Raw genomic sequence first — 27,604 nt, 5'->3', positions numbered from 1 at the left:
TGCACAAGTATACAACTCAACATATAATCACACATACAGAAAGGAAATATCCTCTCAGGGTAATAACTGAAATCTTCATAGGGGTAACGTGGGTCTTGGACAGTGATCTGTACAGTAGGCACTACGGACCTGGCTATGACCCTGGACAAATTTATAGATTTGTTTAAAAACAAATTGACATTTTCATGGCCTGTACACAGTATATGTGAGTGAGAGAAAATAATAAATATTAATAATAATAATATAATATAAAATAATAATTATAGTACTTATCGTATTAACAATTATTGTCAATATATTAACTATTGTACATAGGCCCATGCATGGATTAAGCTAGCCCTGCTTGTAGCCCTACAAATATTGATAGATTTACAGCTGGTGAGGCTGTTGACCTTTATGAGGTCATGGAAGCTTGTTTCTGTCACTGAAAAAAAAAAAAAAAGTAGTGTCTAGTGATCGACCGATATTGGTTTTTTTATGGCCGATGCCGATATCTTAGAGAGCAGGGTGGCCGATATTTATATATACACTTTATATTTATTTTAATCCATATTTAATAAATTATAAAACAAATCCTTAAAATAAACATGCTTATACTTTAGATGGCAACTTCTTGAATCTGAAATCCTATAACAGTATTTTTCACAAATAAAGTAATTGTCTAAAAATATATGAATATGTGAATAAAAAGGAAGTAAACACTGTAACAGGGCACTCAGTAATCTGGTCATTTCGTGCACACTGGTAATCATATTTTTTCAAATAAAGACAGGGTAACGCTAATTTTACATACAGCACACATTGAAAACGATAAGAATATAACACAGTGGGTAACTGGATATTTTAAAATGACGGATTTAAAGTTTTCCGATCGAGTCTCCTGTGAAGCTGATCTTCTGTTCGCATTCACTCACTTCGCACGGACCGACCGTCACTCACAGTAACATGTTTATCCAGGCTACAAATGCACACTTCACAAGTTATCACAGCTGGATTCGATTAATTCTGCAAGGTTTGTGAAATTAAATGTTTATTAGATATTCAGAGATATTCTGATTTATATATATATATATATTCATATTGTTTGCCTTTTCTGTTACAAATAATATAAAAGCAACGCTTTACTTTTTCGCATACCATTTACTTTCTTTGTTTACCAGTTCTGTCTAACAAAGCATTAGATATGACTGACAGAGTTCGTAAACTAATGATGACGGAGAATGTGAGTGAGAGCTGTGTGATCATGCGTTGCCGTTCTCTTCTCAGGTGCTGGTTTTCTCAGCGCCGCCCGTTAAAATAAATGTCTGGAGTGCCGTCAAAATAAAAGTCCCACTTCCAACACATCGGCCAATCAGAAAAACGTATCGGCCGATGCCGATATTTTAAAAATGGCAAATATATAAATGTATCTATAATATCTATATATATATAGCTATATATTGGCGATATATAGGTCAACCACTATAAAAAAGGTAATTGAGACTTTTCTCAGAATTGTGTGATAAGAAGTCGCAATTTCATATTATAAAGTCAGAATTGTGAGATATATACTTGCAATCACAAGAAAAAAGTAAGAATTGCAGCTTTTTTTCATCCGAATTGTGAGATAAAAAGTTGCAATTATCTTTTACTTTTTTTTTTTTTCATGGCAGATACAAGCTTTCATAGCTACTGCTTTAATCCATAGACATTTCAGTCATGCATGTCAGTCATGCAAAGGTCTTAAAGGTCATTCAATAGTAATAATTATTATCATCATAATCATTGTTGTTATTATTTTTGATATTACTAATATTGATATTAATAATATCATCATTATTAGCAACATTTTATAAGTGTTTTTATTTATGAAAAGGTGTTTATACACATTATTTTTATATGCTATTACTAGTTGGATAGATGTAAATTTTGCAGCTATAATACACCTCCATGACAGCCAAAAAAAAAAAAAAGAAGCTTGATGTTGGCTTTTGCTAAAAAAAATTAAGTAATGGCATTCAATGAAAACATTACTGATTTGTTTACAATTTTCAACCCGTATTTCGAACCCATTTTTCAAGTCACTCCAGAAATTTTAACAAATCCACACTTAGTGAATGAATAAAATATACTTTAATATATATTTGACTTGACATCCAGCTAACTTTGCTATAATGATTAACTGAATTAAACCAGCTAGATTCAGTCTTGAACAACTTACAAAACCTCAGAGAAAAGGATCTGATAGAGAACAATGCCAAAGCCAGACCCACCCAAAACATCAAGCTTCCTCCTGATCTCACAGACGTTCCACCTGTAAGGAATCTAATCAGGTCACAAGCACAAACGGCGCCGTGGCAACGAGCTGTCTGGCTCGGCTGTCGCTATGGCAACTGTCTCCACTGTCAGCTTGCACTTTTTCAGAGATGGCACATTTTAAGCTGAGAGGAACACAGAGAGGAAGCCTCTAGTCTCTCAAGGTCAAAACCAAAGACGGCATTTTCAGAATACTGTAATTTAAAGATAATTACTGTATGTAAAATCCAAATAAGCTTTACAAATATTTATTAGAAAGGGTTTAAACAATGTTTTTCAATGAATCATAAACAATTATTGTACATACGCCTGTGTAACAGTCCTAACACTGTACAGGCGGAAGACAATTAAAGTTACAGTTCCAATAACTTAGGCGACCCTCTACAATGTGAGTAAATCACTCACATATGCGACCAAAAATGCTAGGTGATTAAATATTTCTCTTTAATTAGCCAATGGCTAGAAATTGTTTGATTTCAGTTGTCTGTGATTGAGTTAGAAGCAAAAAATAAGTTTAGCGCAGATATAATCTCATTGCCTGCTGAGCTTTACGCACCGTCGCTTGGCTGAGAGTGCCCTCTGTCGCTTTCTTTCACACTCACGCACTCAATGTGAGAGAAAGAGAGAGGCTTTTACACATGCCACGTAAAGAGAATTGACGAGCTAGATCTAAATGCAGGGCTCAACAAGACTGCCCCAATGGCCAAGAGTTGACAGAACTGTCACTGTCCCGATCGGGGGCGTGCTGCATCGTCATGAAAGTTTATCATTTGCACATTTATAATTTTTTAGCCTTGCCAATTTAAACATTCAAGCGCAAGAAGACACGAAAGATAACTCGTGCGGGCGGGTCTGACCGAAAGCAAGTCAGAAAGCTTTCATGTCTTCTTGCACTTGAACTGACAATTTCACACAAAATTATTTCAAAATGCCCATCTTGCAAGTATCCTAGTAAACATAGTTGGTTATGTCTTAAGTGAATGTAAACAGTCGAGATAGAAAACGCATGTGTAACAGTATTTTAGTTTTAATGTTAATCAAACAACAAAAGACTCAATACAACAACAAAAAATTCACTCCATGCTCTTGACTGAAAAACTTTTGTAGCTTTAATAAAGATTAATCTATATTTAATTTATACAGTGAAGACTATGCTATTTTACAGTTTAGTGTTATTTTACATTTGATTACTTTATTCAATTTCTGTACCTAATCTACCCAATCTGTTTAGAACTACTGTTAGATCTGCCTGTAAAACCTGAAAATCATTTTATTATTTAATTTGGATCTTTGTTCTATTGTGTTTATTTGTGCTGTTGCTTGTAGTTTGATTATTTGTTATTATTTTTAATTACACTGTTTACTTGTCTTTAAAAGTGTTTGAAATTTATATTTTATATTATATTTATGTAGAATTTGTTCATTTGCATTGTTCTTGCTTTCCATGAAAAAAGTCTGGAGGGTAAAATAAAGATTTTACAAGCCAATGGTGCACTAGATGCAGCATTAGTGGAGAACAGCAGCATGTTTGCAGTCAAGGCTCAGAGGATGCTAACATTAGTACCTCAAGCGGTTAAAACAATGTGACAAAAACACACGAAAGCCCGACCCAAATATTAAATTTCACAATTGTTACCATCTATTTGCATTAGTTTATATCCAGCTGGTCGCTTTTATGCAATCGTTATGCAGTGAAGTTGCATATTTAAAGCTAGAGTCATGAGAAAGCAAACTGTAGTCATGCAGCCAACAGAAACATATAAAACGAATCAGAAACGCATCCGATTTTAGTTATTTTTTTATCGTCACTGTAATACATATTTTGTCATTTTCCTTTGATAATCATCAAGTGTTCTAAAATAGAAGCAAATAAATTGTGAGTAAACGTGTTAATTTCAATACTATGGCGTTTGAGTAGATATTTAAAGATGGCCATCGTTCAGCACTATTTTATGTGTTATGTTTGTTTTCATTCAGCATCCATTTAAATGGATTTAAATCCATTTAAATCGGTGGATTAATCGGTCAGCATGGTCCAACCTAGTTAACGTTACTGGTAAAATCCACTATTGGTCGACCTCTATTAGTAATTAGTGTGAAATGCACTAAACCAATAAGTCAATAAACTATGATTCAAAGGTCAGAAACATCTTAACCATGCCAACTAGATAACATGACATCTCTGGACGTTAAACCCATTACAGAGAGCAAAACCACTCTGCCCAAGCTAAATAAAGTCATCCCTGACATTCTGGAAATGTCTCTCAACTGCTTCAGACTTCATGTAGCAACATGAGTACCCACATGCCACAACCAAACTAGAAGATCACAGCAGTGGATGGATGCATTCTCCTTTTTACACACACACACACACAGCTAGGTTTGCCAGCTGCTTATTTTACTCCTTATGGTTCCTCAGAATTAAACCCATGACCTAGTTCAAAGTTTCTATAAGTCAAGTCAGTTCATCTTGGGCATCTATTTTCTATGCAAGTAATAGGCATTCAAGCACATCTACGTAAAGAGATAAAGATTGAAATCTCCAAAAGTGTTTATTTCGAGTGTGTCAATAATATATTTAAAACAAGAAATGCATTTTGACAGTAGCAGTATAATATATTTAGTTTCTTGAGCTTAAATCACGCTATATGCTGTAATTTCCAGGTGGATACAGTTAATGCACATTCAGGAGTAAATAAACTATTAAAAGGCAGACTTTCATTCCTGCTGCCTGCCACTATATTGAGCCTTAATATTTCTCCCATTCATTCATCTACAAGTGGTCTGTCTCCTCCTCCCCCATATAGTGTCTCTGGCATGGTGCTCAGCATAATCCAAGCAGTTGAGCTAGAGGAGCAGGCTTATAATTCTCTTACCCAGCATTTCATTGAAAGATAGCATGGGCATGTGAGAGAGTTTCCTCACAACTTGGTAACTTTGATGTAACTGCATCTTTCAGGCACATGCACACCACTAATTATCCATATTCTACATAGTCAGACCGCATGCTGCATCGGGATTTGCCAATCACTACAGGCAGAGAGTGTGACATTCCACACACCCCCCAAGCAATGTAATGTGCATGTAATTTGACATAAAAAAAATAAGAAAAAATATTTTAAATTCTGGGTATTAAAAAGGTACTATCTTTATAGTTAGTCTGGGTAAAACAGACTAACTAAAGGTTTTTTTTCTTTTTTCTAAAGATTAAATGTACACTACTGTTCAAGTTTGGGGTCAGTATAAATATTTTAATGTTTTTGAAAAAAGTATTTTATGCTCAACAAGGCTGCATTTACCTAATCTAAAATACAATTGAAAAAAAAAAAGCTGAATAAAAGTAGTAATTCTTAAAAAGAAATCTTACTGACCTAAACTAAAAAAAAAAAAAAAAAAAGTGCCATTCAAACATGCACCTATTCTGCGTTTTTATCATTTGTTCGAAGTTTTTTTTTTTTTCTCAAAAATGATATTATCATCATGACAATTTAAGTGAAATCTGAATTGAATTGAATACATTAATTTCAGAATATTCTTGGTTACTCATTCATCCCCCTTCATGAGAAAATAGTTTGTACAATTTACAGTTAATGTCTATTTCTCTTTTTAAGTTATAACACTTCAAAACCATAAAACTTAGGCTAATTTACAGGTTTAAATTAGACATATTCAATTCAATTTTTTTATGTGGACTCAGACTTTTGAACAGCACTGTCATGTAGGAGAAGGACAGGAGAGTCTAAAGTGTGCACAGTCTCCAAACGTGTCTATGATCAGTTGTGATCACATCTGATCTCCCCAGTAGAAAATAACTGGCCTCAATCTGTGCTAACAAGCCTGCTCAGCAAGTGTCTCGCAGTCACACAGGGCAGAGCATTGTACTGCGAGTTCAGAGTCTCTTTGTTCATGTGTGTGGGTGTGTGACATACAATTTACTCAATTATTGCACGCAGGCACATAAAAGTACTATTTCGGGAGGACAAGTGTGGGTTCACCAGGGGTCATGGCCCTGGATGTCTGTATTTAGAACACAGAAGCTGGTCAAGCAAAGTTTACAAAGCATTTCCCTATATTAAAGGCCAAACCTCCAATATGCAAACTTAATCTATGCAACATCAAAGCAGAGATAGGTTTGTGTGCACATGGGTGCATGTACACTGTTCTGACCTAATGCCAAAACTTCAGCTTCTTAGCCTTGAGTCCAGATGCTCAGGGCTCAAAGAGTTTTACGTGTATGCATTAGCAAAACAAATTCGTCCAAAGGGATACTAATGTTATTGCATAGATAATGACAGTGGGGACTGAAACTAGTCTCTAAATGTACGTATATATAATAATACTAATAATAGTTTTATTTATATATTTGCTATTACAAATTTATAAAAACACATTGATCCAGTTCTAGCTTCTAAATGGTCAATATAGCATATAGAATATATGGTGCATACGCATTCACACCATGTCGAATATCAATATTATTACCTAATATAATTGCGAGAGGACAAATCAACCAAATCAGGGTTTTAACTTGTCAAAATAATTAATATCCTTGTAGAACTTGTACATGACAGCGTGCCGTGAACGCACTAATACCAATAGTATCAGATAAGACGTAAAGCATCTGTTGACCATATCACTGCACAGCACCCATAGCAGATTGTTATTTTTGTTAAATAAAATCATGTTTTTGAATTATTATTAATTATGTACATGACCATACAAAAGTTTGGGGTCAGTAAGATGTGTTGATGTTTTTAAAAGAAGTCTCTTATGTTCACCAAGGCTGCATTTATTCAAGATTCAGATTATTCAGATTTATTCTGCAAATATTACAATTTACAAAAAAATTCTATTAATAGTATTTTAATTAAATGTAATTTATTCCTGTGATTGTAAAGCTGAATTTTCAGCATCATTACTCCAGTCTTCAGTGTCACATGATCCTTCAGAAATCATTCAAATATGCTGATTTGCTGCTCAAGAACACAACCATCCGACCATCCGAATAAGTTATTACAAAAATAAGTATTTTTACACAAGCTTGAAACAATCTACAACAAAACATTACAACCAAACACAGAGACCAATAACAAACCAACTAAATCAATGACAGATGTATAAATCCCACAGAGGGCAGTTTGATGATCACATTCCTTTCACATCATGAAGCCAAGCAGAGAAACCTCCCTGTGGAGAAATGCTGCAGTACATGTGTATCAGCAAACCTCAGATATACTGCTGAGAGCTTAGATCATGAAGCAATGAGCCACACTACAGGTTTAAATGAGAAGTCAGCACCATCCATCATCATACAGCTCCACTTAGAGGGACAAAGAGAGAAAGAAACAGAGGATAATGAGAGAAACACGAGGAGGAGAGAAAGGACTGCAGACAGCTTCAGAAAGAGTGTGTGTATCTTACTTCACAAGTGTTATAGTCCTCTGAGTCCAGCAGTAAACACAGCTTAGGTAGAAGCTCCGGCCAATTCTGTAACTCCCCTTTAGAGGCTATAGTTGTGATCAGAATACCTGAAGAACACAAACATATGCACATAATGCACCATTTACAGTAGACTAGTCTTTATAGCATTTTTACTTTTAAGATTAGATTTAAATGTGGGTACTTTTACTTTAACTTGAGTACATTTCTAATGAAAAAAACTGTACTTTTACTTTGTTACACTGGGCGACGTAACTCTCGTTACTTTAATTTGATGCAATATATGTTAAGAAACGAGTAGTTTATTCCAAGCACACGGTCTCTTTTTTCTGGGGCATGAGCGATGAATCACAAATGAATCACTCGTTTGAGTCGATTCTGTTCAATGACTTGATCAAACAAGTTGGCAAAACTGTCTAAATTGGTCCGCTAATCAGTTTGAATGATGCATTCAGTTTCCTGCACGCACTGAATCGTCTGAACTGGTTTCTCACTCGAAGTCGTAATAGGAGATTAAGAGCGTTAAGCAAATCTGCAAATGCATCCTATTGCTTGCAAGTGATGAAGATCTTAATTAGTGGAAAATCTGCATATGCCGTCTGTGAACGATTCCACAGGTAGAGCTATATTCTATTTCATTCCATTCAGGTAATACATTTTACAACCAAACAGATTATTATACCACTACTAGAAAGTATGACCAGTATTACCAGTATTTTGGACATACCTTAATTTATACATTAAATAAGCTACCATTGTTCACAGAGTATGAAATGAACACCCGCGGTAATTTGTGTGTATTGCGCAGTGGCGGTCACCTGTTCGTCTTGAAAACGAACGCCTTCGCTTAGACACAGACACAGTTAACCAGTTTACACGCGCCTGCAGAAATATACATTTCATTACATTGAGGAACAGACGGAAGAAGATCCGTCAATGTGCATTTGATTGTTGTTTGTGTTCTGATGTTCAGTAGCGGTGATGAGCGCGAGCACATTTGAAGAGTTTTTATTTTATTTTTATTTTTATATATTTTATTTACATTTTCAAATTAAACAGACAAACAAACAAACAAACAAACAAACAAGGCTCAGATACAGCTATTGCCAGTTGTTTACAGTCTTATTTAGTACAGCGGTAGGAGGAAAGGTTGTTAAAGAGTTTTAACTTTCTTCTCCATGCGGCTCCCTTTACATGCATCCGAACGCAAAACTCTGCATGTTCACTTTATTTTTTTCGACATTGTCTAATAATCCAAATTTAGTTGTACAAGTTATTTTTTTATACAAACCAAAAGGACATGCAATGATTTTGGGGCTACAGATGATAGAAATAATGCTTGTCTCTTTTGTGTTTGTTGCAAAGATAGCCCATCTAATTATGATAATAATTATCATTTAAATTAAATGCCTAATAAAATTAAATATCTAAATAATAACGTTATTATATATATGCCTATATGAACCGAAGTAACTAGTAACTAGCTACTTGAGTCGTTTTTTCATTGGATACTTTTTTACTCTTACTCAAGTAACTATTAAGATTATTACTTTTAGTAAATAGTTCTATAAGTACTTATACTTTTACTTGAGTACAATAGATAGATAGATAGATAGAAAGAATATGTGTTCAAATTATACTCAAATAATTAATATACAGTAGTGGCCAAAAGTCATGTCCGGCCTCGGAAGATTGACATCTTCACCCTTTATTCAAATATTATTAAAAATGTGTTGAAGATTTAGGCTCAATCCCAATTCACCCCTTGCCCCTACCCCTCCGTTTTGCGCGTTCCCGTGAAGGGGTAGGGTTGTCTCGATTCTCTTTTGGTTGAAGGGGTAGGGTAAGGGGAAGGGGTATAAAATAGAATTGGGATTGGGCCTTAAGCTTATGTAGTTGTGCTTGGAATATTTTTTTATCATTATTTGTGATCGCAATGAAATATGCCACATTTTTGGTCAGACTGTTATACGAACACATGCACAAAAAAAAGAGAGAACCAACAAAATATTAATAACCGATTATGTTGTCAATGCATGCTTTTTCCTGTGAGCTTATTTGTTTTTCTATGCATTTTCTTTTTTGCATAGTATAATAAAACCTGTAGCTGTAAATAATTTTGCCAGATAAATTCCTTAACCAACTTTAGTGTTTTGTACTTCTCATTTTTAAATATTTTACAAAAATAAATACTTTTCCCTTATATCGTGATTGTTTAATCGAACTTGTAGGGTCATTAAAAACAAATATCTCCTGCAGATATCACTTTTGGTTACCCTGGTAATCCAGAGTTCTCGCGAGAGCACAAGTTGAATTTGCTCAGCGAGTTACTCTGGTGTCGAGTAATGATGCTCATTAAATATGCCCCTCGATCTGAGCTGCACCAATCACATCGGGTTATCTGATATAGGAGGGCCAGAGGCGAGTTAAACAGATGACGACAGCGCTGTGACGTCGAAGTCATTAGTAAACATTGCAAGATGCCTATGGATGAATACCAATTGTTTGAAACGGCTTTGGCCGCTACAATGATCGAGTTAGACTTGGCTTTTTATCTAAAACAGGAACAGAAGACGCCGCTCGAATCGTTCCTTTGCAAGAAGGACGTTTTTGCTGTTTTGCCGACCGGATACGGTAAGAGTCTAATCTACCAGTTAGCTCTGCTGGTAGCTAAGCGTATGGCGTTTATTGTTGTAATTGGTCGTAGTGTTATCCAATTGCGTGCAGTGAGATTTTCAAATGCATGCTTGGTGCCGCCCCTCGAGCTGGCTGATTTTCATTAGTCAACGCCAGACCATTAATCTTTTAGATTTAGGTCTGGATTTCCAGGCTAACTTTTGGCCATTACTGTATCAATGTGTGGGAAAACATTCATAAAAGACCAATTTCAAACCAAATAAATAGAGTAGGAATTATATATTTCATGTTGCTTTGCAAGATGCTGGGTAACCATAGAAACACAGCACTGCATATACCTCTTCACAGTCTAATCACAATCACAAAAAGCAGTTAATTCAGACACATTGTGTCAGACATAGGCTACGTTCACACTGTCAGTCCAAATCCGATTATTTGTGTATCCAATTCGAATCTGATCAAAAATGATTGACTGTCCACACTGTGTATCGCAACTGTTCTGATCCGATTTGTGTGTCCATGCCAATCTTTCGTTTTCCGGAATATCTGCATTCATTGGATTCTATGGCAATGACGTTGCTAGGTATACGCAATAGAGATGTTGTTTTATTTCCAACATGACAATGTGTAGCGGCTGGCTGGACTACTGTGTCTTCTGAGGCAGCGGCAGAACCGTAGGAGGCTCAGGCTGGTATGAGCAGCTTTACTCCATGTTGTCGTCTCCGCCAACGAAACGTCTCCATTATTTTGTCATTTTCTGCTCGTCTGGCACTTTGCAACAACACACCCTTGTTTCAGCAGCGACTTTCAACATGTTTCCTGACGTTTACGTGGCGTCAAAATGTCACATAAACCATGCGAAATCCAATCAGAGCGGTCAGACTGAAACGGATTTCCAGAAATGTAATTGAATAGGATTTCAAACCATATTTGAATGCAGCTTGAAGCGATTTCATGTGATTTTTTGCCATTCATACTTCACACTCAGATTCCAATCGGATATGCACAAAAAACGGATTTGTACCACGTAGTCAATAAAAAAATCGTATATCAAGACAAACAACACAAAGCTATACACAGACCCCTAAGGTATAATACTGTTCACATCATGATGGCAAAAGCTTTGGCTCAGAGCCAGATAAATAAAAGTTCTGTCGGTCCATACTCACCCACTGTGGCTCTGATGAGCGGTGAAGAGTCTCCAATGTTCTGCAGACACTCATTTTTGATGAAGTCAGATACGCCGTTTGGGAAGTTCTGGTAATGGGCCTTAACATTGTTCTTCAAAATGAGGCCACTGAGAGAGCGAGTAGGCTCATCTATGAGAAAGAAAGGATGAAAAGCATTATTTTCAGATTGGGTGGAAAATACAGCCCTCGGCAAAGGCCAAGATTAGACTTGAAGGAAAGAAAGACACAAACAACTGCAGGGATAAACTGTAATAGATCTTCATATTATAAGAATGCATGTATTATTACAAATTTAAAACATAAAACAAAAACATGTGGCTAAAAGGGATAGTTTACCCAAAAATTAAAATTAGCCCATGATTTACTCACCTTCAAGTCATCCTAGGTGTATATGACATTCTTCTTTCAGACGAATACAATCGGAGTTATATAAAAAAAATGCCCTGGCTCTTCCAAGCTTTATAATGGCAGTGAATGGCCGTTTCTGTTTTGAAGTCCATCAAAGTGCATCTATTCATCATAAAAGTGCTCCTCACAGCTCCGGGGGGTTAATAAAGGCCTTCTGAAGCGAAGCAATGAGTTTGTGTAATAAAAATATCCATATTTAACATGTTACAAAGTAAAATTATAGCTTCCGGACAAACGGCCATACGCAGTCTACTTACGCCCTAAAGCGCAACTTGTGACGTCAGAAGTAGCGAAGAGCGTCATGGCGTAGCGTAAATAGATGCACTTTGATGGACTTCAAAACAGAAACGGCCATTCACTGCCATTATCAAGCTTGGAAGAGCCAGGACATTTTTTAATAGAACTCCGACTGTATTCGTCTGAGAGAAGAATGTCATATACACCTAGGATGGCTTCAGGGTGAGTAAATCATGGGCTAATTTTCATTTTTGGGGAACGGTCCCTTTAAAAATTCAAATAATTAAAACGCACTACGTGGATGCTTAATAAAGTGCCTTCTGTTTTGAAATATAATACAATATCATATAATATAGTAAATATAAATATGTTGTTTAAAAATAAAATATAGATTTTTAATTGTTTAAAATAAACAAAACTACAGCCCACACTGAAAAATCCAAACTGTTGAGTCAACTGGTTGGGTGGATGTTTAATTAAGGACCTTCTGTTTTATATTATATTATTATATCAAATTATTTTGACACTTATAAAAAAGTTTAATAAATTGTGTCTAAAATAAAACTACAGCTCACACTAAAAAATACCCTTATTGTTCAGCTCTGAACTGGTTTGGTTGATGCTTAATAAAGAACCTTCTGTTTTTAAATGGACCTTGGGCTAATTCAGGAAAAAGAGGGAGAAACCTTGGCAGATGAACTTGTGTCGTTTCAAAACATGCTCTGTGACCTGGGGCTTGACGGTGGACACAGATTCAAAAGGTCAGTGCAGCTAAGCTCCCAGTGCACTTGACAGATTACCACTGACCTGAAGTCACACCAGCTATAAAGACACTGGCTTCAGAAGACACTACAGAGACTAAACTCCACCTAGAAATGAGCTTCATTCTGCCTGACTCAACTCCCTTCCAGAAACAGCAATACAAGTCATATACTACACAACCTGTCATGGCAAACCTCATAAACTGCAACAACCACAATCAGCAGACTGACAAAAGATCATTTCCTGCAACTACTAGCAGTGCCTACCATCACACAATGTGCCTACGTAAAAATCAAAAAGTTATAGGCTTTCAAATGAAAAGCCTTGACTCTCACATCCCAAATCAAAATTATAAATCAAGCGTAATACAATAAGTTAATGTTAACATGCACATCTTACCTTCCGTCTTTAGCTTTGTGAGCACAAATATTAGGTAGTTGTTGAAGTCCGGGTATTGATTGAGCTGCTCAAGTTTCTGTGGTGAACATTAAGGAAAGACATCCAGACCACAGAGACAGAGGATAATGCAAACAGCAGGGGAAAAGTGCATCAGTGTACGTACTTTATGGACTAACCACATGTTGTTTACAGTGGATGGATGATTGCATCAATGAATGAACCTATGAATATATGAGCAAATGGTTAATAAGCAAACGATGTGCGAATATAATTTTACATTGAGTAAAAATTACTTGTATAAATCAAATTAAAAATACTTGGGACAAAAGGCAATTAAAAATGAGCTAATTTAAAAATAAAAAAACACACAAATATCATTGAGTAGCCTTTACAAACATTACAAAATGAAAATAATACAAAATAATTCAGTAAGTCTGCTATCATCTGAGATAATTCTGTAGAGCAGGGCTGGGCTGGCTAGGGAAAAGGAGCCAACTTGGCATGCCAATTTTGCAAATTATGGAGCTTGAGGTAAGTAGTTTTAAGTTTTAGTACCATGTCGCGTTGATCAATACACCATTTCATGTTGCATTTTTATTAGCTAGTCAGTAGATGTAGGTCGTAGCAGCAAACACACTGTGAGATGATCATGCTAAAGTTCTGACACTGACAGAAAATTATCACAGACTATCTTTGGTCGCAAGACCGTGACAATGGCCATCTTTTAACCTCTCTCACTGTACGGCGTAGGACCACCGTTTAGGAAATTTGCACGATTGGTCATCTTTAATCTGGGACACCCCAAAATGGTACAATGTGTACCAGGCATTAGCTTGTTCAGGTGTGTTTGATTAGGGTTGGAACTAAACTCTGCAGGACAGCGGCACCCATCGCTGGTGCAGAAAGTGCATAGTAAAGGGGTGTCCAATCCTACTCCTTGAGGGCAACTGTCCTGCAAAGTTTAGCTTCAACCCCAATTAAACACGCCTGAACCAGTGTAACCGGAATTCGAACTGGAGTCTCCAGTATGGGAGGCGGACACACAAAAAAACCCCGCTAAAGACAGGCCTACGTCCGTTACACCAGCTAATCAAGATGTTATAGGCATACTAGAAACTTCCAGGCAGGTGTGTTGAAGCAAACTGGAGCTAAACTCTACAGGACAGTGGCCCTCCAGAACTGGGTTTGGACACCTGTGGCATAGAAGAACTAACTCAGGGCCATAGATGTATGGCCACAGCTTCCATTTAAAGAAAAAGCTTTAAGGGGTAGTTCACCCAAAAATAAAATTATGTCATCATTTTCTCATCCATTTTTCCAAACCTGTATGACTTACTTTCTTCTGTGGAACATAAATAAAAATATTTTGAGAAATGCCTTTTTTATATATTTTTTTTACAATGGTCACCAAAACTGTTTGGTTACCTTTCTTTTTCTTTTTTTCTAGCTAATTTGTATCCAAATAATGTATCTAGTTTTTACGTACTGGCAATTAAGCAAAAAATATATGACACGTAACTGGATATATTTGTTGTGACATTCATTTTACCTGAAATTTTGAAAATTGTCTTTGACATTTAAAAGCTTCAAATGTCGTAAAGGTTTTTAGTATAGCATTTTTATAGCGTTCTAATGGACAAAATACTATTCATAATTTGCTAGATAAAGGGGCGTCACAGTTCACCCACTGACACATCTTGCTCACTTCTCTCCCTATGTGAAATAAAGGCTGAAACATCTCCAATGTCAGATGTCTTTGTCTAAGCTGTATCCGATTATGTGACAGAAAATCGTGATAATACTCGCGCCACTGCAGATGGAGGACCGTCTAATCTGCGTCTCATAACAGTGAGCTGCCTACCTAGACAACATTTCAGTTTGAAGTGTTGCAAACGCTCCTATGATGCCCAAGATTGCTGTAAAACATGTATGTTTTGCGCACAACCCTAGCGTTTATTAGATAAGATGATTGTTTGAAATTAATCTCAAATATGTGTTTGTTTCAGCTAAACACGGCATCGATCTAAAGCATAAAGGGATAGTTCACGCAAAAATGAAAATTCAGTCATCATTTACGTAACGTTACCCCAATGTCTTTAAACCATTGTGACATTTTCTCTTCTGTGGGACGTAATATTAAATTAAGATATTTTAAGGAATGTTGATACCGATTTTGGTGACCATTGACTTCCATTGTACGGACAAAAAACGAAAACAAAAACACAGGCGTTTCTCAAAATATCTTCATTTATGTTCCATACAACAAAATCATAATTTTTTTTGAATAACGTGAGGGTGAGGCTGATTGCAGATGTTCGTTTTTGGGTGAACTAACGCCTTTAACTTAAACACTCCCCGACTGACAGCTATACACCTGCTGACACCATCCAGTCACCATCCTAATCTACAGATAAAATATAAACAAACTAAATGACTAACTGCGTGTCTTTCAAATCTCAAGCACTAACTAACGTATGAGCTAATCACAGGCCAACTCCTCCTGACCTCCGCCATCCCCTCGTTCGCCCGACATCCTCCAGCACTCTGTTTTACAGTGAGGTAAAGGATACTTGTTGGACGGATCGTTGCGTTGATGTGTCCGGGGACTGTGATTCCTTGAGCAGCTGTAGGATCTGCTGAAGTCCCTGCTCGTCGGGTTTCCACTGGCACTCCATCTTGTATGTCTGGAGTCTCTCTCTCTCTCTCTCTGTGCGTGTGTGTATGTGTGTGTAGGCGCACAGATCTACACCCTTTCACATCAAATAACGGCCTCCACCTTGACCTTCAGCTTCAAGACCGGCTGTTAACGAGCGGAAGATGAGGTCTCCGCGAAGAGTTTACAGTGGATGGACCCGTGTGAAATGAGCGTGTTTCGCGGGCGTTGGGTGGTGACGCTAGGCTAGCTTACATACATGGACTCAGTCTGGTCCGGATCACCGCACATCGACAGCGATAAGCCTCTGTGCGGCATTGCCTGGGTCCTAGCGCTCGTCGAGTCGCCTGTACAGGATTTGGCAAGGAAACCCTAAATTGACCCCAATTAATTTCGTTGCAAGCCCGGCTAGCTCAGTCGGTAGAGCATGAGACTCTTAATCTCAGGGTCGTGGGTTCGAGCCCCACGTTGGGCGAATTATTTATTTACAGTTGCATCATTGTTCTATACAACAGTTAAACTAGACGAAACAAAATAAAGATGCAATATAAACATAAAAAAAAGGTAAGTATAGCTAAAAAAATAAACTCTTTGCATAAGGCTGAGTAGATGATGACAGAATTTACTTTTTGGGTGCACTATATACTGAAGAGACTTGAATTAACTAAAAAACTTTAAAGTTTTTTTTCCCCAAAGTGATTTAGATGAGCAATATTACATGAGTAGAAGTGCGATATGGCTGTAAACCTGCTTTTGTGTGGAACTACTTCCTTCCGCTACGGATTCAAATATGACAGTTGTGACCAAGCCTCCGTTATTAATTCTAAAAATGTCAGTTTAGAACTAGAAACGTTAGTTTCATTTAAGCTTATTGTAATAAGTAAGATTATTAGAGAGAGAGAGGTCGACTAAACGTGTGTATTACCTGCATCTTGCTGATATTCTTCAGGTTATCTTATATTCAGTCATAATAGCAAAATCAGTTTGAATGTCCGCTGAGAAAAGCGATATCTTTTTCTTTGTCCTTTTAATAGTTATGGGGATTTACAACCTTGTTTCAGCCCCTTTCAATATAAAAGTCTTTGCTCCTGACCATATAGCTCCTGTCTGACCCCTGACTGACTCGTAAAGATATTTGCTGCCATCTTAAGGTGTAATAATGTAACTTTAACTTAAGTCGAAATCACAATCACTATGGAGCGTCTCAATACCAAATGCGGCATGTTATTTATATATAATATTATTTATTGAAAAATAATATTTAAATAAACAATGTTAGCCATTATAAAAGTATAAGTTTGTAACTTACAATAGCAAAAAAAACACAAAAAAAAAAACACAAGCAAACAGTTTAGTTAAAAAGTACAAAAGCACCGCTAGTTATAGAACATCGCTCATTTAGCGTACGTTAAATATGATGTTATGAAACTTAACTTTGCCCTTGGCCAAATCGATTTGCTCTTAAACAAGTAATAGATTCAAAACACCAAAGATTGCCCGCTTGATTTACCCAAAATTAATTATACCTCACCTCATGTTTAAACTATGTACATAAGGGCCAGCTGCAAATTCCTGAAGGACTGGCCGAGGTAAAGCTGTTCACGCAGGTACATGAGCGCTGAACGACCGTTGACGGTCTGGAGCTCACAGAAAACGTCTAAACAAGTAACGTTATGCGCTATGTTTATATATAAGTTGCATATTTGATGTCTAAATAACTACATTCCCACCTAAAAAAAAAAAAAAAACTTCTTAAAACTACATTACACAATAATAGAAGAATTTGTAAAATGATGGTGTTTTGCCACGACGCTCTCTGTGAGAAATGTTGCAAGCGCAGTGATACGGTGAAACGGTTAGAGTGCTGATTCTGGGGGGAAAATCGCACGGCTGGAAAAGGCTCAGTCTCAACCTATGGTCTCTCAACCAATCAGTTTCGAGAACCAGAGAGAACTGTTGTATAAAAATGAAAACAAAACCAACATAATATTCATCAAAGGGAGACAGTAATATCCTCCTGGGACCCAGGAATAGACTTTTGTCTACTGTAGTGGGCATCATTTTTTAGTGAATTTCTCTGACATCATGTCACGTCACAATCTGGGTGTCCTGTAAAGAGCACATTCAGGGCTTTTCATAGATACCAAATGTTTGGAGGTTTCACCATGAAAAAAATTTCTCCTTGGTCTTTAAAAATGTCTGACATTCATTTAGTGATCAAATGTAGCACATGTATGGAAATATGATAATGTATTGTAATTATAATTTAAATCGGACTACTTTTCAAATTGTATTTCATAAACCAACATCTCAGGAAAACGTTATGGGGTTTCAAATCAAAAAATGACTTTCTGTTACAGAACAGGGCATTGATTTCATACATGTCCACTGTAGAGGACATCAGGACTTAAATCATTGAGGTACCATCAAAATAAAGTGAAACCCTTAGCTCTTGACTTCATGTCTGTGAGAGTTGAGCAAATCTCACTTCATCACAAACCACAATTTCAGAATTTGATTGACTTAAATATAGAATTTTAGATAAATAAAAAAACCTGATTATTTGCCCATTTCCGTTTTTATTTAAATATCAACTGGGAAAACACATTCACATCTTATGAGCATTTTGATAAACTCAGGATCTGGACAGCCAAAGTATTCAAACCCTCAATCAATACTATCACATTAAAAATAAAATACGTTTTTATACTTCTCATGCATGCATGGCACCCTGACCACATATGAAACATCAACCGCCCATTTCTCTTCCAGCAGAACATCTTGCTTCTCTGTTTTGTATAGAACACATACAGCAACACTTTTTTTAATAGCATTTATCAACACTTTAAAGTGTTGTATGTTGCTGGTTAAGAGGGTTGAAAAATAAAGAGGGTTCACAGTTATCACCTGATTGCTTCTCTATTCACATCTCTTCCATTTCCCTTTAAAAAGGAATACAAAAATGCATACGATACCAAATTAGAGGAACAGCACTTCATTAAAGTGATTCAATTCCTTACTTGATTTCAACAACTCATGGCAACAGTAACTGGCTTAAAACAGCAGGAGGTAGATGATGCCAAATACTGAGCTTGAATGGGCTGTGTCTACGGTGGTGTGTGCAGATCAAGGATACCCCTTCACTCTCGTAATATAATATACTAAAGCTGAGAGTCTTGAACTCACTGGATTCACTCTAACAGTAGTGCAGACTGCAAAGGTTTAAAAGTCCTTCGGCTGATCTTTCTTTCCTGCTCCATTATTCCTGGAGGCCTCGCCTTTCTAGAGGGAGTGTGACACAAGATCTCATCAAGGGTCTGTTTGGTTATCTGGCCGGCCTCTTCTAACCGTCTCACCACCCGCTCCACGTGTCCCTCCCACAGCCCATCAGCACTCTTCTTCCTCAATTCATTAACCTGAGAGAGCGGAAAGGTGAGAGAGAGACGAAAATGGGAGAGGAAACACACAAAACACGTTTTATAACCTGTCCTGGTTTAATTTATTTAAATGCTTTTAATACAAGAGGTGTTTGGCTTTTTTTTTTTTTTTTATTGAGGATCTGGGCTCAGTTGCAACAAAGCAAAGGGTACCCTTAGTGAAACATGGGTTGTGAAAAAAAACCTAAAAAACAAGGGTCCACTTAAAGGGATAGTTCACTTTGAAATTCATTTTTGGTATGTTTTAGCTTACCTCAAGGGCATCCAAGATGTAGGTGTCTTTTTTTCCGCAGTAGTTTCAATTTTGATATTTTTAGGTCAAACCGTTCTTGTCTGTCAGTCATATAATGCAGGTCTATGGTCACGGTCTCAAAACACAAGCACAGAGTCCAAATTAAAACAATTCCCCGTCGTCCAAATTAAACAATTCCCCATCGTAAGTACACATTGATGGCCTAAGACACGAAACGAGCGGTTTGTGTGAGAAAACGAACAGTATTTATATCGTTTTTACCTCTTATACGCAGACATGTCCGAGTGATCTGATCTGACGTGTACGCAGACTGGTGCATAGATATATACACTAGATGTCGCCTTAAAGACATTCGTTCCAATGAACTGCCGTAGACAAGGCGACATCTAGTGTATATATCTATGCACCAGTCTGCGTACACGTCAGATCAGATCACTCGGACATGTCTGCGTATAAGAGGTAAAAACGATATAAATACTGTTCGTTTTCTCACACAAACCGCTCGTTTCGTGTCTTAGGCCATCAATGTGTACTTACGATGGGGAATTGTTTAATTTGGACGACGGGGAATTGTTTTAATTTGGACTCTGTGCTTGTGTTTTGAGACCGTGACCATAGACCTGCATTATATGACTGACAGACAAGAACGGTTTGACCTAAAAATATCAAAATTGAAACTACTGCGGAAAAAAAGACACCTACATCTTGGATGCCCTTGAGGTAAGCTAAAACATACCAAAAATGTATTTCAAAGTGAACTATCCCTTTAAGGTACCTCAAGGTCATTAATAAGTATTTCCCCTTAATTGCTTAAGTGTTCCCTTAAGTTCTGTTATGGGTTGCAACAAAGTGCTTAGTGACCATTTCACCCTCAAAAATTGAAGGGACCAAAACATGTCCCATTGGCTGTGCCTTCAGTTATTTCCCTAACTCAAATATTGTAATACAGCTGTACAACTGTAGTAAAGGTAAATGTTTTGTTTATAGGAGATGTCATAAGTATAAAGTTGCTTCTCCATTGCCGTGTTTTGCCAGAAACTATCGGAAAACGATTAGTGTAAACACTTGGGTAAGGATGACTTAAGACGATTGTTGCAACGCTCTTCAAGAAATCCCTTGCCTCAAGGATTTTTTCCTCCGTAGGGATACCCTTACTTAAGGGTTTTCGTGCAACCGGGCCCAGAGGTTCCATGTTTGTTTTTATATACATTTAAACTTCCTGTAAAGTTTTTGTATACTCTCGTCTCGACTGAATTTGAATGTTTATCATGATCTTAAAACCATTTTTCTTATATGCTTAAATTAAGCTTTGTAGCAAATATACAATAATGTTCAAAAGTTTGGGATTGGTAAGAGTCTTTTAGGTTTTTGAAAAATCTCACATACTGTGAAGTAATACAATATAATTGAATTTATTGTTTTAAGGAATTTTGAAATTAATGAATTGGACCAGAATGTAAAAAAAAAAAAAAAATACCACAAGTGCCTAGCAGTAAGGGAATCTCGTAATGTTTAAAATGCACCTCTGAACAGAATGACATGACTGTGCAGAGTTAGCACAGTTAGTTTTGATTTGTTTTACATTATTAATATTGTTGACTACATAATTCCATTTGTTTCATAGTTTTGATGACTTTACTTTTACTCTTAAATGAAATAGTCATGGTGAATGAGTAACAATAGTAAAGAAAAAGTATTGTAGGTGTGTAGCTGATCTCACCACTTCCTGGGAGAACTCTGTTTTCTTCACAAACACTTGAGTCTTTGACACTTGGGCTGCTGTGAGGGCGGCGATTGCCTCTTTCATGGACCCTTTCATAGCCAATATGAGAACCTAGAAACAGAGCAGTTACACATATGCAAGCTCTCTTTCAAAGACTGATTTAACACACACTTACTCTCAGGTTCTGGCATGGCCGACTGTGCGTGCTCATGATCTGCGAGTAGAATGTCTGGGCTCTCTCTATGTCATCCTACAACATACATCAATGAAAAATAAACACTTCACAAGTTGATAAAATTAGGATTTACTGTTAATATATCAAAAGATGCAACACCGTCTGTGATTCAATTACAATTTCACAACATCTGAATGCTATTTAACTACTAAAATTTGATATTACACCCACCCAGTTAATTTGTATGGCATTACATAACATACGAGAAAGATGTATCCTTTAATTTTAAATTGGATATTGACATTTTAATCATCTTACCTGTTTGAGAGCAAGAGCAGTTGCAAAGCAATAGGCATGTCGAGGGATGAGATTGCCTTTTGTCTGACCTTCTTCCAACAGGGTCAAACAGATATGATACGACTTTGAGGTGTTCTGCCAATTCCAAGGTAAAAAAACACGTGTACACGGTTTATAAATGACATCTATAAAAATCTGTTATATACTTGCATAACTTAAAACTACAGTGAGAAACTAATGCTAAAAAAAAAACAAGCCACAAGACGGTTACCCATTGTACCCGTTATTGTTATTGTTCTGTGCTGAAAATACCGTCTTTTCTGGGATTATAGCCTAGTAATTCAGTGGTGATTCTTAGGCCCGGTTTCAAAAACAGGGCTCAGACTAAGCCAGAATAAGGCCTTAGTTCAATTAGGGCATTTGAGTATTACAGGTGTGCATCTTGAGACAAAACAATGGCACTGACATATTTGAAGATATGTCAGTGCAGGTTGCTTTCAGTTAAAACAGCTCAAACATGCATTTTAGTCTGGGTCTAGCTTTAGACTTGTCTGCGAAACCGGGGGTAGATGTTTTTAATACAAAGCATACAATACTTGCTTCTACACTGTCTTTACCAGTTTATAACAAGTGGCAAAGGCTAGCATGAAGGTGTCCTTGTTGAACGGCACTCCTTGTTTTTTCATTTCTCCCACCACCTCCAGGCCACCTGTGAGAACACGATCAGTCATCCACTGAAACCATGGCAACAACAGATAGACTTCTTTGCATTTTTGCAGATAGGAAGCTGTACCGATGAAGGATTTGTTTGTGGTGATTAATTAGTTCTCACTGGCTTTTCAAATACGAGACATTTCAGTTCTTTATGTTATCTTACACATTTTTAAGCCAACAGGAAAGGCAACCAGAGCACAATACAATTATCTGATTGATCGTGAAGTTTCATTCTTCATGAGAATAGATAGATAAGCTGAAGAAACTTACTTTCGAAGCACTGTTTAGTGAAAAGTATGTCAATGGCAATATTAAAGGATGTAGAGTCTGGAAAGAATCCTTTGAGAGCCTAAGCAAGAAAAAGAAAATGTCAAATCTCACTACAATCCATCCACTACTACATGGTCATCCAGTAAACAGAATTGCTTTTGCACAATGTGTAGGTGTTCATTTTCACCTACTGGATCTGTCAGAGTTGTGGCTGCCAGCTCCTCTAAACCCAGCTCATAACATAACCTCATGAAAAGAGGCCCAAACTTGAATTCCCCAAATGGCATGTTACAATTCTCTTTATGGTACCTGGAATGGACATAAATAAAAAGAGAACAGTGTTAAAGGGTTAGTTCACCCAAAACTTTCTGTCCCCCATTAACTGACACTTTGACATTTCAAAAAGTTAATTAAGAGATTGTAAAACGAATCCATATGATTTTGGCGGTTTATTTAAAATCTTCTGATAAATTTTCTGAACAAAGCTTAAATTTAATCTGTTCATTATATAAAGCAATCGAGTCTCTTCAGAAAATTTGGACCAAACCGCTAAATTCATATGGATTAGTTTTACGGTCTCTTTATGAACTTTTTGAAGCGTCAAAGTGGTAGTTGCGTAGCTGTCAATGGAGGGACAGAAAACTCTCAGATTTCATCAAAAAGATCTTCATTTGTGTTCGGAAGATGAACAGGTTTGGAACAATATGAGGGTGACAGAATTAAAAATTTTGGGTGAACTAACCCAGAAAAACATTAAATATTAGAAAAACATTAATATGAATATTATGCTGAATGCAACTAAAACACATATACTACCATTAAAATGTTTGGGTCAGTAAGCTTTTTATTTTATTTTTCAAATAAATCAAGACTTTTATTTAGCAAGGATACATTAAATTGATCAAAAGTGACAGGAAAGACAAATAACTTCCTATTTAAAGTATCCTTTCAAAAATAAATAAATAAATAATAATTCAAGCAGCACAACTGGTTTTTTTTTTGGGGGGGGGGGGGGGGGGTTCTTTGAAAATAAGCTATCTTTCTTGAGCACCAAATCAGCCAGTTGGAATGATTTCTGAATGATTATGTGACACTGAAGACTGGAGTATAACAGGAATAAATTACATTTTAATTTATATTAAAATAGAAAACAATAATTAATGATAACAACAATATTGTAGCTAATCACAGTTTTACTGTATTTGTGATCAAATATATGCAGCCTTGGTGACCATTAGAGACTTCTTTCAAAAAAAGCATCTTTACCATACCCAAACACAGTAGTGTAAACATCCTTGTAATATAAACCATATCTATATAAGGAATAACTGATGCAATTTTACCTGTAAATGGCATTTCTTGCCATAATAACATCTTCAGCAGACTGACATAAATGCAGAAGCATTTTCAATTCATCCTTTAAAATTAGCTCATTTTTCTCTATTTTCTGATGTACTTTATCAAAATAATAACCTGGAAAAAAAAACAAAAAAAACAAGTGATATTCAGAACAAGGGAGAAAATTACGTTTCAGTTCTGAGTGTTAAAGGTGCACTCAGTCACTTGTGTTGAGGACGTGTGATGCATGAATATTGTAATAGCATTAAACATAAACTCAGGTTTCAATTATCAATGCCATTGTAGAAATTCACTACTGATTCATTAACGCATTATTTTTTTTATTTATTTTTTTAAACAAATAGTAGTACTCAGATGGTCATGCAATCTCTTGTCGGCCGCCATGAGGCCACCCACTTTCATGTTAAATAAAACAGCTTTTGTTGACATGACTGAAGTCTGACATTCAATCTTATATGGGTGTAAAATAATGTTTTAAGTTCTATTCATTTCTTTATGTGTAGAACTTTTTAATGAGACAAATATGACTGAGTGCACCTCTAAAGTAATGAAACACCAAAAAGTAGTACCAAGTTATTTAAATTAAGCCAAATGACACATGCCTTTTGATCCTGAGACTCGTTGGGCAACAGCAAGTTTCTTCTGCTGAAAATCCTGCAACTTCACCACATCTTCAGACAAGAGATGACGTTTGGCTGAAAAGAGTGTTTGTAAACAAGTCAGTTTCTCACCTACTATCTGAAATCCCAAATATTAAAATGTGTCAGTAGGACTGACATTTATTTTGACCACCTTCATCACATTTAAACCCTGATCAAAAATGTAAACCAGATAGTTTAGTTTTTAGAGGGTTTTGGTCACTTTTCACCTAGTCTGACTGGGAAACAAACCATCTTGGATGTTTTTCCAACATACAACACGGACAGAAAAATGTAAATAAAAAACGACAGTCCAGTAAACAAAAAGGGGTGGAAACGGTGACAAATTCTTCAATGCGGAGACAACAGTGTTGTATTACCAATCACGTCAATATTCTCCTCTACTCTGCGGTGTGTGTGTGTAAGCTCTACTAACTTACTCCTCAATGACATTGGCCTTGACTTTTAGAGCCAGTTTCTATGGCATGTTCTCATTGTCTAAAGACAGAATAAATACAGCGTTATACGCATATTACCTCCATGTCGACATTTTAAACAGTCTGACTGTAGGGCTCCTGCCGCTGCTCTGCTCGCCTCGGTCAGTATAATACGAGCACAGGCGTTCAGTCCTCGCAACGCCATGTCTGCCTGAACTCACGCGCAGTCAGTCACATTGTGCAATTTCTATGCGAATAATTATTTCAGCAGGTAAAATTATTTAGATGTATTAGTTGAACAACACATATTAGAATAAAATATTTAAATTACATCAAGAACATTATCTATAATTTGCAATACAAATAATAATAATAATACAAAACATTTACTAAACCTGACAACACCCCCGTTGTAGGTCGAAATGGAACATTCCAATGTGGCGTTCTCCTGTTAACCCGGAATGTTTACAATGTATTATTGTTTCTCATAAAATATTAATTCAGAAAATATTGAGATTGTGACTGTGAATGCACTTATTTTAATAGTGGTTTAAACGCTTGGGATTATCTGTGCTGGTAAACAACACGCTACATTACAGCTAGACCTGCAAGCCATGTTTAACCCTTTATTCAAAAGTTTGAATCAGCAGATGGCGCTGTTGATCACAGACGAAACACTCTTTGGGATAATTATTCTATTTAAATGGAGGAATACAGAACTATTGTTTTTTTCGAATTAAATAAACAAAGCCAATAGCAAGTTTGGCGAAGACAAACAAATTATTCATTGACTATACAAATGTAATACACTGTCTTGTGTCTTCTCTGCTAAAAACAGCATAGCAGGTCAGGTTTGAGCAGGTCTCCCTGAAAAGTTCACCAACAGACCAGCTTCACAAGGCTGTGAGACTGGCTAAAACTAGTATTGTAGGCTGGTTTAAAAAATGTTCAGCATTGTTTCTATACTGATTTATTACTCAATTGCAAGTTAAACTGACTGACAAGTAGCCTATTTTGACTATCCCTGATTGATTATCTTTCAATGGTTGCTTTAAATGATCACTTCTAGTTGGAGGTTGTGATAAGCCATTGGTTTCCCTAGATACACTTAGTACAGAGTCTTTCTGTCTGCAGTGATGCTGTTTTGTATTATTAAAAAAGAGAGGAGCTATTAGTGGAGAAAAAAAAAGCTAAACGTGTTCCTTTGCTTCCCTTGCTCATCTGTTCTAACCACACCAGTAAGTAGATAATCAATTAACAGCTGGATCATTTCCCAGCTTCTTTTCTCTGCATTGAAAGGTCATTATAGAGAGAGAGAGAGAGAGAGAGAGAGAGAGATAGAGAGAGAGAGAGAGAGAGAGAGAGAGAGATTGTCGTTCTGGTGCATATGCCACAATAGTACATTGTTGGTGACAAAATGTTTGATTGGGAAATTTTGTCAAGGCCGGCTTGATATAAATTATTGCATGTCTAGTTATTTGAGAGTGACATGGCATGGCATGTTGAGAGATGAAATACACGATTATTAGCTTGGTTTAAATACAACATGCAACAAAGCAATGTAGAATAAAGAATATCTTTAGGGGATCCACAGAATCATTGGTGTGTGTATAAAGCTGACAGGATGACATGACCATAAATGCAGAGTAGGTGGAGATAATTATTTTATTGGGTGATGTTTCAAAAGACTTTCAAGATAAAGGGAAAGATCTGCAAGTACACATGTTAGTGTGTAGCTATACTTTAGGAACAGTTCTGTCCCCAGAAGAGAGCTAAATCTGCCGTCAAGGATATTTTATTTAGGGTCAGTATTTTGTAGTATTTTTAGCTTTATATAAAACTATTGAAACCTATACTATGTACTCATTTATATTTAAAATGTGTGCGTGTTATATGTAACATGTTAAAGATAGACAGTAACCGAACAAGCAATTGTATTATACTTAGACTCCTTCTGTGGTCCTGGTGGGACTCTGCTGTTCGTTTCCTTAGCAACAGCACCTCACCCCATTCAGCTGAGACTCTCATTTGCCCAATTGGAGGCTGACTCTCAAGTGTGCTGGATTATTGATGAGATCCAAGATGGAGGTGTTCACATGATGCTGTGAGCAGCATAACAAGGCTAATAAAGTAAATTCAGAGTTTTTTCCTGCCATAGATTGTGAACTTGTGTTCACTTATATCTGAGAAATTACAATACATTTGAATACAAATACACTTTGCAGCTTTACCAGTGTATTTCTTGTTCCTTCTTGTGACTCTGTATGTTTTGTTTTGAACA

General features: G+C 36.5%; 2 protein-coding genes across 3 annotated transcripts in view; both read right to left on the bottom strand.

The window, feature by feature from the left end:
* tnpo1 (transportin 1) overlaps positions 1 to 16,413 on the bottom strand; it is a 34,063-nt gene extending 17,650 nt beyond the window's left edge. For both annotated transcript variants that reach the window (XR_014206006.1, XM_082169498.1), the window contains exons 1-4: positions 15,938 to 16,413; positions 13,368 to 13,443; positions 11,541 to 11,690; positions 7,717 to 7,823 (exon numbers count right to left, since the gene is read on the bottom strand). Coding sequence is in view for 1 of the 2 variants with exons in the window: in XM_082169498.1 (XP_082025624.1) it covers positions 7,717 to 7,823; positions 11,541 to 11,690; positions 13,368 to 13,443; positions 15,938 to 16,042 (438 nt within the window). In the remaining variant the exon portion in view is untranslated. The remainder of the gene's footprint in view (positions 1 to 7,716; positions 7,824 to 11,540; positions 11,691 to 13,367; positions 13,444 to 15,937) is intronic.
* Positions 16,414 to 18,579: 2,166 nt separating this feature from the next.
* Positions 18,580 to 25,569, bottom strand: ptcd2 (pentatricopeptide repeat domain 2). The gene is made up of 10 exons (XM_082169683.1): positions 25,423 to 25,569; positions 24,851 to 24,943; positions 24,233 to 24,362; positions 23,081 to 23,198; positions 22,890 to 22,968; positions 22,523 to 22,614; positions 21,927 to 22,040; positions 21,609 to 21,683; positions 21,431 to 21,544; positions 18,580 to 19,436 (listed from the first exon to the last, which is right to left on the bottom strand). Exons 1-10 carry the CDS (start codon positions 25,526 to 25,528, stop codon positions 19,212 to 19,214), a joined length of 1,146 nt encoding a protein of 381 aa, XP_082025809.1. The 5' UTR covers positions 25,529 to 25,569; the 3' UTR covers positions 18,580 to 19,211.
* Positions 25,570 to 27,604: the final 2,035 nt, after the last annotated feature.

The sequence above is a fragment of the Leuciscus leuciscus genome (genome assembly GCF_965113295.1).
Source record: "Leuciscus leuciscus genome assembly, chromosome: 5".
Taxonomy (NCBI): Eukaryota; Metazoa; Chordata; class Actinopteri; order Cypriniformes; family Leuciscidae; genus Leuciscus; species Leuciscus leuciscus.
This window is presented reverse-complemented; position numbering and strand designations above follow the sequence as displayed.

What these genes read in the sequence shown, in the direction of transcription:
- ptcd2 (XM_082169683.1), bottom strand. Translation starts at nt 25,528, where the DNA reads ATGGCGTTGCGAGGACTGAACGCCTGTGCTCGTATTATACTGACCGAG. An exon ending in TTTAAAATGTCGACATGGAG is followed by an intron (nt 24,944 to 25,422) that starts GTAATATGCGTA and finishes CACTCTTTTCAG; the next exon opens with CCAAACGTCATCTCTTGTCT. An exon ending in CTGCTCTTGCTCTCAAACAG is followed by an intron (nt 21,684 to 21,926) that starts GTAAGATGATTA and finishes TGTATGTTGTAG; the next exon opens with GATGACATAGAGAGAGCCCA.